General features: G+C 51.1%; 1 protein-coding gene across 2 annotated transcripts in view; it reads left to right on the top strand.

Moving 5' to 3' along the window:
* Positions 1–10,203, top strand: part of FBLIM1 (filamin binding LIM protein 1) — a 27,003-nt gene extending 16,800 nt beyond the window's left edge. Inside the window, exons 6-9 of one of the 2 annotated variants that reach the window (XM_008572840.1) lie at positions 588–757; positions 4,017–4,195; positions 5,022–5,132; positions 8,722–10,203. In XM_008572840.1, coding sequence (XP_008571062.1) covers positions 588–757; positions 4,017–4,195; positions 5,022–5,132; positions 8,722–8,776 — 515 coding nt within the window. In that variant the 3' untranslated portion in view covers positions 8,777–10,203. Of the gene's footprint in view, positions 1–587; positions 758–4,016; positions 4,196–5,021; positions 5,140–8,721 lie in introns of both variants that reach the window. The other variant, XM_008572839.1, reaches the window with a different exon arrangement.
* Positions 10,204–10,406: the final 203 nt, after the last annotated feature.

The raw sequence follows: 10,406 nt of genomic DNA, 5'->3' as shown, positions 1-10,406 counted from the left end.
CTCCCGCCGAGGGTTCGGACCCCATATAGAGACCCGTCAGCTCCCTGGTTGAGCGCGGTGCGGGCGCGACACTGAGGGTTGCGATCCTGTTGCCGGTCACGAAAAAAAGACAAAAAGAAAAAAAAAAAAAAAAAGATGACCGGTAAGGGGATCTTAACCCTTGACTTGGTGTTATCAGCACCACGTGAGCAAACTGGCCATCCCTATATGGGATCCGAACCCGTGGCCTTGGTGTTACCAGCACCGCACTCTCCCGAGTGAGCCACAGGCCGGCCCCTGGTTTCATTTTTTACATTTATATCTTTGATAAAGCTGGAGTTATCTGTGCATAAAGTATTGCTATGGAGCCCCCTCCCTTATTTTTTTCAACTGACAATGCAGTTGTCTGACATTGCATCCTTGATATTAGCTTTTCAAGGGATGGTCACATTCCTTTTTAATGCTCCTTGTGACCCTCTGTATTTATCAGATGAGGAACCCCAGGGGGTACGAGGCAGAGCCCTGGACACTCTGGACCTGTTCTGGGTGGTGACTGGGTACAGTCCTTGCAGGCTGGACTGCTGATGGCTGTGTCTCCTCTACCCCAGATGTCTGTGCCTTCTGCCACAAGACTGTGTCCCCCCGAGAGCTGGCCGTGGAGGCCATGAAGAGGCAGTACCACGCCCAGTGCTTCACCTGCCGTACCTGCCGCCGCCAGCTGGCCGGGCAGAGCTTCTACCAGAAGGATGGGCGGCCCCTCTGCGAACCCTGCTACCAGGTAACCCCCTGCGCAGGCCTCCGGGTGCCAGGCACTGAGAGAGGCACTTAGAAGACATTATATCATTCCATTCCCACTACAATCCCGGGAGGTGGCACAACTGACCCATTTCACAGATGAAGATGCTTGGACTCAGAAAGGAGAAGCAGCTCAGCCAAGGTGTATTAGTTTCCTGTTGCTGCTGTAACAAATTGCCACAAACCTGGTGGCTTCAAACATCATGCAGGTGTTCTCTTCTTCTGGAGGTCACAAGTCCAAAATCAGTTTCAGTGGGCCCAAGTCAAGGTGTCGAGCTCGCTCTGGCGGCTGTCAGGGAGGATCCGTTTCCTTGCCTTTTCCAGTTTCTGGTTCCTTTCATCATCAAAGCCAGCAGTGAAGCATCTTGCTTCAGTGGTCAATTGCCGTCTTCTGTATCAAATCTCCTTTGCTTCCCTCTTATAAGGACACTTGTGATTACATTTAGGACCCACCTGGATAATCCAGGATAGTCTCCCCATCTCAAGAGCCTTCACTTAATCACATCTGCAAAATCTATTTTTTTTTAAAAGATGACCGGTAAGGGAATCTTAACTCTTGCCTTGGTGTTGTCAGCACCATGCTCACCCAAGTGAGCAAACTGGCCATCCCTATATGGGATCTGAACCCAGGGCCTTGGTGTTGTCAGCACCACGCTCTCCCAAGTGAGCAAACCAGCCATCCCTATATAGGATCCGAACCCGTGGCCTTGGTGTTGTCAGCACCACACTCTCCCAAGTGAGCAAACCAGCCATCCCTATATAGGATCCAAACCCCTGGCTTGGTGTTGTCAGCACCACATTCTCCCAAGTGAGCAAACCAGCCATCCCTATATAGGGATCCGAACCCGTGGCCTTGGTGTTATCAGCACCACACTCCCCTGAGTGAGCCACAGGCCAGCCCTGCAAATCTCTTTTCTGACATACAAGGTGACGTTCACAGGTTATAGAGATCAGAACCGGATGTCTTTGGGGACATTCCTTAGCTACCACAAGGCCCCACTCCTAGAAGCTCCTAGAAGGCTGAGGAGCTGGGATTCCACCCCAGACCCATCTGGTTTTGGCGCCTGTCTTTCGTCTTGCTGCTGTCCCACCTAGAGCCACGAGGTCCGCTGCACAGTCTTAACAGAGGAATTTATGCCACGTTTGTGCTCCGAGTGCAGTCCGGGAGAGCTGGTTTGGACACCGGAGTATTCAAATGTCTAAGTCTTCGCTGGTTTGTGGTGGCGTGTTCAGGGTGGCGGACAGACCACCCACAGCCGCATCACCCGGGTGTGCATGGGCCTCATCTTGTCTCATGGGCAGCACCTGGCCATCTGCATGTTTAACCAGTGTCACAGGTGATTCTGATGCACATCGAAGTTTGAAAATGACTGATCTGAATGGTTAGAATTTGGGGAGTTGGGACTACCCAGCACAGTCAGCACAGTCTCATCGCAGCCTCCTGACTTTGCTCCAGCCAGCAGGGCGCTGTGGGGGAGAGGAGGCAGGCCCTCCCCACCCCGTCCCTCTGACCCCTTCCACATGACAGCGGAGCATGTCCCTCATTCCTTCTTCCCTCAGCTTGAGGCCAGGTAGTGGTGAGGCAGAAGGGGTGAGGGGGTCTCACAGTGGCGTGCTGGGGCTGTCTGTGACTGGGAGTGGGAGGGGGATGCTTCCCCTTTCTCCAAGTGCAGCTGTCCAGGTGGAGTCAGGTTAGAACAGACAGGAGCACAGCCAGGAAGAGGAAGAGACATGTCCAGGAGAAAAGGTGGAAGGGATCAAGGGAGGCCCTTTGCCTCTGTATCACTCTTATCTTTTTTTTATAAATCCCTCCTCATTCGAGAAGGGATTTGAGGCAGCTCATAAGAATTTGAGCATGGTACTAATAACACCGAGGTCCAGGGTTCAATCCCTGTACCAGCCAGCTGCCAAAAAAAAAGAATTTATATAAACCTGTAGTCAACAGTTAAGTGGGTAGATGTTATGTTAAGGGTTCTTACGATAAAATAAAATTAAAAAAAAAGAATGCATATAATACTATGAATACTATTGTAGCTCTCTATCCCCCTGGCAACTCCATCAGAATGGGTAGAGGACAAAGATAAACGGTTGGGGATCTTCACTTACACATTCATATTCTGCGGATAAGTACGAACATTCAAAGAAAAAAACAGGTAAGATACAAATACAAAATATAAGCTTAAATATGCTTATATGGTGCTATGAATTGGTAGTCCAATTTCTTTAGGAGCTAAAGTAAAAATCTCTCTTGACAAATACAGAAAGCTCCTTCAAGTGATTCTAAGATTCAAGTGTGATGTGATTATTTCAAAGTAGTGGTACAATACTCTTCCCTAACAATACATCTTAAAATTATTTGAAAGTCAAAAGGAAAAACTCACTGAACTACCACTTTGTCCATAACTTCAAGTCAGTGTCTAATGCTCCTAGTGAGGTTAACTGACTCAGCTAATTTCAAAACGGCCCGGTGGCGCACTGGAGAGTGCGCCGCTTGGGAGCGTGGCGGTGCTCCTGCCGAGGGTTCGGATCCCATGTGGAGACTGGTTCCCACTCACTGGCTGAGCGCGGTGCGGGCGCAACACCGAGGGTTGCGATTCCGTTGCCGGTCAGTAAAAAAGACAAAAAGGAAAAAAAAAAAAGAAGAAAGTGAGATGAGACCAGGGGGAAGGTTAGTACCCAAAAATGTATGATGATAGACCCATAGGACGGCTCCTAAAAATAGAACATGTTTAGCGCCCTTGGGAGCGCGTGGTGCTGGTAACACCAAAGTCATAAGTTTGGATCCCCATACTGGCTGGCCACCAAAACATTAATTAATTAATTAATTAAAATTAAAGTAGAAGATGGAATTTGTCCAAGTAGACAAGTGGGAAAGGGAGAGAACTTCAAGGTTTATTGTTTATATGATAAAAGCACACCAGTCCCCCTGGGCATTCCTTTTCCAGACTGTGAGGTTTAACAGCAATGTTTCCTATGAACTCTGGTGGACCCTGGCTGGCCTCAAGTATATCCCAGTAACAAAAAATGTAGTTGTAGCTTCAGGGCAGCACTCCTCTCTGTAAGCCAAGGGTACTGTGCCAAATTCAATCCGTTATAAGCAACAGTGGAGGTTTTCGAACAATAGTGACAGAGTGATCCCATGCCTCTCCTGCACCCCCGGCCTCCTGGGCCCCTCTGGGTAGCTGGCCAGAAGACCAGCTCGTGGCTTGGGATAGGTCTGAGGCAGTGACCCTTTGTCCCAGGACACCCTGGAGAAATGTGGCAAGTGTGGCGAGGTGGTCCGGGAGCACATCATCAGGGCCCTGGGCCAGGCCTTCCACCCCACCTGCTTCACGTGCGTGACCTGTGCCCGGTGCATTGGGGATGAGAGCTTTGCCCTGGACAGCCAGAACGAGGTGTACTGCCTGGATGACTTCTATAGGTACGAGAGGGGTCTGCACACTGGGTGGAGTGGGGAAGACGGGGTGGGGCCCAGGCAAAAAGAAGGAGCCGAGCTGGAGTGCAAGGGGTTGGGCCAGAGCCTCCTGCAGCCTCTGAGCCAGAGGAGACCAGCCTTCCTGATCCACAGACCACGTATCTGACTGCACCCCTGCTGCCGCTGGCACCGGGTAAGCGCTTACACTGTGTAGGTGCTTCTCTGGAGTTAGCCCAGTTAAACCTCTAAACTGTCCTTATAGGTAGGTACTCTTAAGGGTTGCATTTTACCAAATGTGGAAACCAAAGCACACAACAGTTAAGTACCAAAAGTTTCCCTGCTGGTAAGTGTTGAAGCTGCTTCTCAGTCCCTCAGGGACCAGACTGTAGGGCTTTGCTCTCGGGCCCCAGACCAGACAAAGCAGTAGGGACACAAATATTCATGAGACTTGGTCTCTTCCACCGTGTTGCTCCACACCCAAAAGTAGAGACAGCTGTGCCTATTAAAAAAGAAAGGAAAGAACTAAAAAAATAGCAACCTATATAACACAAGGCAGACGAGGTGGGTCCCAGGCCCACCAAAGGAGCACACTTCTCACAGTCAGCATTCCCCGTCACTTCCTTGCCTCGAGCTAATTACACCCTGGGAAGCTGGGTCTAATTACACAGGTCTCTGCACCAGCTCCTGCCAGGAAGAAAGAGACGGTTTGTGGTTGTGGCTCCAGGTGCAGTCACATAGCAACGGGTCTAAAATAGCTCTGGGGGTTTCTGCCAGCTAATTTCTGCGGTGGTGGGTGTGAATGCCTCCCGAGCACGGGTTCCTTTCCCTCTAGGAAATTCGCCCCCGTGTGCAGCATCTGTGAGAATCCCATCATCCCCCGGGATGGGAAGGATGCCTTCAAAATCGAGTGCATGGGAAGAAACTTCCACGAAAACTGCTACAGGTGCGAGGTGAGTGGTGCAGCGTGCGGTGATGTGACATCATTCAGTCACTGCTCGAGTCCTGCTGAGAGCCTGCTGTGGGCTAGGCCCTGGGCTGGGCTCTGGGACGCGGGGATGAGTCAGGCGGGGGGCCGTACTCTCAGATTGCTGGCTGTCCAGGAGCAGAGACAAATCATGGAAATAATTACACATATAGTCTACTAATCAGCCCTCTTTAGGTTAATGGTAGAAACCAAACTCTGATGCTTTCCGTAAGAAAGGGAATAAACGTTGGCTTATGCTGGTGATATCATGATGATATCAAATGATAGCATTGGGGCTCCCTCTCCATCTGTTGGTTCTGCCTTTTTTTGTGTGTTTCCTTCATTTTCTCTTCCTGTGGGCTGTCATTCCCTGTGAGGAGGGGGACACGGTGCATGGGCATAGGTGGCCCAGGTTCGTATCTTACCAACTTAGGAATCATCAGAGGAAAGAACATACATACTCCATCCAGGAAAGCCGTACAGTCCCAAGAAGGCCTCTGATTGGCCCAGCTTGGGTCACGTGCCCATTCGGGACAATCACTGTGGCTGGGATGCTAGGATGGACAACCTGGGGCCAGGGAGGCCGAACCATTTGAAACAGAGAGAGGTTGCTACAACCACAGGAAGGGAAGACGGGATGCTGGTCAGGTCCACAGCACAGATGTCCTTTCTGGGTGCTGGGAAAGAGCTTTGCACCTTTGGGGCAAAAAAGGCAGTGCTGAAGTCTGACCAGGGTGGTAGAATCAAAGGCCCTCTTGCAGAGGAAGCAAGGCCTAACTTGGTTCTTACAGGAGGAGTGGGAGTTGGCCAGATATTGAGAAAGGAGAAAGGAAGTCCAGAAAGAGGGAAGGAAAAAACCACTGCGGCATGAGGAAGCCTGAAGGGTTGGAGGAAATGGAAGCTTCTAGGTGTGTCTGGAGTGTAGAAGGCCAGAGGCGGCGGTCAGCGATGCGCCCAGAGAGAAAGGAAGGGCCCGGCATGCCAGGCTAAGGAGTCTGAGCTCAGGCTACAGGGAGAGGCACGGCTGAGCTAGGGAGCTGGTTAGAGGATAGTGCAGGAGGCCAGCAGGAAATGCCCAGGGAGTCTCCACACTGGTCCAGTGACCTGCAGGGTCCCACGCGTGCTTTATAGCTCTGCTGTCGCCACTTTGAAATTCTTAATTTTTGAAGAAGGGACCCCACATTTTCATTTTGCCCTGGACTCTGCAAATTACGTAGCCTGACCTGCTGGGGAGGCTCCAAGAACCCTCTCCCACCCTTTCCCCTGCCAACCCTATGTCACTGCATTTTCTCTTCTCTGGTGATGGTGATGAAGGTGGCAGCTTTTATGGGTGTCACCTAAGTGGGGATTCCCAGAGCACATCTCTTTATCAGCTGATGAGTAATTCTAAACATTTATTCACTCACATTTACTTAAACAGATACGTGGAACCAAGAGGCTGTTTTCACTGAGGGCGTCGGGGGAGCTGGGTGGAGAAGTTGATAAATTGCTTCATAAGTATGTTGTCTTTGTTGGTTATAGTTCAAGGTCTGGCTAATAATGCCTCCTGAAAGACCAATGATGAAATTCAAGTGCTGTTAGTACCAGCATAGCCCTAATAAGCTCCAATGGTGATTAGTGTTTTCCTGGTCCTGCCTAGGAACAAATAAACCCCCTGCTTGGCCTTGGTGAGCTTGATCAAGGCTGCTAAGAATTTGGATTCTAGCTTACGTGTCTTGAACCTGCAGCCTGGGATGGGGTTGGGGGGCTGTTTCTCTAGAAAATGGGTTTCCAGGCCCTGCTCACTATCCCTGCTTGCTTTGTGGTCCGTATTATTTATTACCATTGTTGGAAAGGTAACAATACTTTTTACATGGATAATGTTCTTAAATTTATAAAATGCTTTCATGGACGCTGCCTTATTTACTGCTTACAACATCTTGCGAGATGGGATTTGTTGTCCCTGTTTAAGATGGGGAAACTGAGGCTCAAAAAAGTGGTTTTATGCATGTATGGAAACATCACTCTGCACCCCATAATTAAAATTAATTAAAATTAATTTTTTCATCTAATTTTTTAAAAAAGTAAAAATGGAAAGTGGGTCCAACTTGTGTTAGCCTGGGCTGGGTCCAGCCAGCTTTCTGCCACCCCACAGCCCCTTCGCAGACTTTGTAAGACTCGGCTGTAGTTGATGTGTTTGCTCCACTTGATTCTAATTTAGGAAGGGTCACATGTGCCTCTTTGAAACTTTAGGTTTGGCACTTGGTGCTCTCATAATGCCAAACAAGCAGCTGTTATGAATAACACAGGTAGTGGGATTAAGTAGCCCGGAGTCCACTTGAGACTCAGGGTGGAGTTGCAGGGAAGAGACACATGAGGGCGCCCTACCCGGCTGGCCCTAGAGGAAGGCAGATTGCACACCCTGGTCCCTGCAGGGGTCAGCATGGCCACCTGTGACCCTGAAGTCGTCTCTTTGCAGGGCTTCCAAAGGGTGCCAGCTGTGCCCTGAACCAAGCCTCTGGACATTGATCGTTCCCATTATTACTTCAGCATGTGCCCAGGTGAGGCCCAATAAGCTGTGGGCCTGGGGCACAATGGTGAACTTGGCCAAGCTTGGGCCCAAATCCCCATTCTCCTTCTTCTGAAGTCCTTTGGTGATTTGAAAAATTGGAGATATTAAAGTCTGTGCCATTGTTGAAGCTGTGCGGGCAGTGGGTGAGCCTGTGGGCCTGGGGCACAATGGTGAACTTGGCCAAGCTTGGGCCCAAATCCCCATTCTCCTTGTTCTGAAGTCCTTTGGTGATTTGAAAAATTGGAGATATTAAAGTCTGTGCCATTGTTGAAGCTGTGCGGGCAGTGGGTGAGAGAAAAGACCCCTGGACTCAGAGCCTGGACACTGGTGCAGCCCCAGCTCTGGAGTGTGCTGAGTGACCTAGGATAAGCACCTCTCCTCTTTGACTCAGTTTCCCCACCTGTGACTCGACTAGATTCAGTTCCTCATTCTGCAAATATTTACCGCGGACCACTGGTGCAGCCCCAGCTCTGGAGTGTGCTGAGTGACCTAGGATAAGCACCTCTCCTCTTTGGCTCAGTTTCCCCACCTGTGACTCGACTAGATTCAGTTCCTCATTCTGCAAATATTTACCGCGGACCCATCATATGCCAGGCTAGCCTGGGCTGGGGATCTGGTTCTGGTGGTAAAGGGGGTTCCTGTCTTGCAGAACTTAAAGGGGCTGTGGGAGGTTGTTAAGGCCCTTCTAGCTCCTGCTTTCCATGATCCCTCAGGGGACTTATCCAAGTGTCCTCAGTTGTCCCCACGGTGACTCTGCTATCCTCACTCATACCTCCGTGTGGATTAAAGCCCCCGTGTGCCTGTGTCTGGACTTCCCTTTGGAGACCTGGCCCACATATGTCAGGAGGACACGTGTGAGGAGCTGCCGTCCTCACCCTTAGGGCGTGCTTCACCCTTAGGGTTCACTCAGTCAGCTTGTTCTGCAGAGGCCAAGGGTGTCCCCCCACCGCCCCATGCAGGCTCTGTGCTGGCAGCTCCCGGCCTGGGGTGCATCCACGTGGGCCTTTGTCTCCCCAGGACTGCAGGATCCTCCTGTCTGTCGAGCCCACGGACCAAGGCTGCTACCCACTGAACGACCGTCTCTTCTGCAAGCCATGCCACGTGAAGCGCAGCGCTGCAGGGAGCTGCTGAGGCCACCTGCCAGCCCCGGCCGATCCTCCCTGACCCAGCTTCCCTTCCTGACCTACTCCTGCACGTTTTCCGTCTGAGCCTCAATGGACACCAGCCTGCAGCTCTGCCCAGTGTGTCTGGGACGCAGGGGGCCGAGCCACCTGGGCTGACCTCCACCCAGCTCAGAGGAGGGTGGCTGGTGGATAGCACCCCAGACTTCCAACTCCTCTTTCTGCCCCTGGGCATTGGAAGGCTCCTGGACCATGAGTGTCATGCCTGGAGTTCCTTCTGGCCTTTCTTGAGCACTGGCCTGACCCATATCGGGGGATGAGTCTTCAGATGGCACCTGTGTCCCCAGCACTAACACTTTAGCTGTCTGTCTAGTGGGGGGTGCTGAGACCAGTCCTGGCTTGCAGGGCTGAGCTGTCTGAGGAGAAACTCCAAGGTCCCTTAAAAAGTGCTTTCTGAAGATTTTGATGTTTAAGTGATGGGAAACAAAATCCTTTGGATTTGGGGGAGAGAAATCTTAATAGCAAACATCTCCCCTTGGTCCATACATGTACAAGAATGTGACCTAGTGGTGGCGTGGCCATGGACTTCCCAGCTCTGGGACGAGTCATGCTGAAGTGGGGCTTGGCTCAGGACCAGGACAAGAGGGTGGTCTGCAGACACGCGAGACGTCAGCACCTGCTCCACCTGCCTTCTGGCGCCGCCTCCTATGCGCCACAGCAAGGTGACAGACGTGGATTGAGTGACTGTTGTATGCACGGGCTGAGTATTTCCTGTAGCCTTGACTGGGACCATGCACATACCACCCCCCGACACACACACACTCCTCTAGGACGGTGCCAGGGCAGGTGTCCATTCAGCCCCTTCGTTGTGTCCCCCAAGTCCCACTCAGGCCCCCTAGCCCAGGCTTCCCATAGCCACTGCCTCCACAAGGCCACGCCTAGAAGATTCTTCTTTGTTTTGAAGGAAAATCACTTTTGTGGCTTCATAACTCCTAAGACATTTTGTAGGACATGAGCAAATTCAACAAAGTGTTCCCCCTGGGGGCTTCTCGATGTACCACGTGCTCCTGCGGGAACCCCACAGCTCCAAGCACTGGGTGGGATCCCTGGAGATCCTCGAGGGGCTTCAGACCAGAGCACGGCTTCTTGCCCTAAGCTTAGAGCAGCAAGTTTCAAACGTCAGCATTCACATGTCCCCTCCACGACTTTTACGATAACCGAGGACCTCTTGTTCTCCTTTCCTTTAAATCAACATACTAGTTTTACTCACTTTCAGTTTTAGCCTGTGCCAAGCAGTGTATCCATGCAGTCACGTGTTGATGCACTAGTTAGGTTTTTCCTCTTATACATGAAAATAAATGTGTAACTATTAGAAGTCTATCTGTGTCCCTTCTAAGGTCTCACACAGGCCAACATGGGCCTTTTGTAGAATTACTGGAAAGATGTTTATCGGGCATCCACTTGCTGTGGCTTGAGTGTCCAGAAAGTGCCTGCACCTCCTTCCCCAAGACTGGGGCTCAGCTTAGCAGAGGAAGGAATTCCTACCCAGCACTGAAGACACACTGGCCACTCACAGGTGTG

Source organism: Galeopterus variegatus, unplaced genomic scaffold (genome assembly GCF_000696425.1).
Source record: "Galeopterus variegatus unplaced genomic scaffold, G_variegatus-3.0.2 Scaffold843, whole genome shotgun sequence".
NCBI lineage: Eukaryota > Metazoa > Chordata > Mammalia > Dermoptera > Cynocephalidae > Galeopterus > Galeopterus variegatus.
This window is presented reverse-complemented; position numbering and strand designations above follow the sequence as displayed.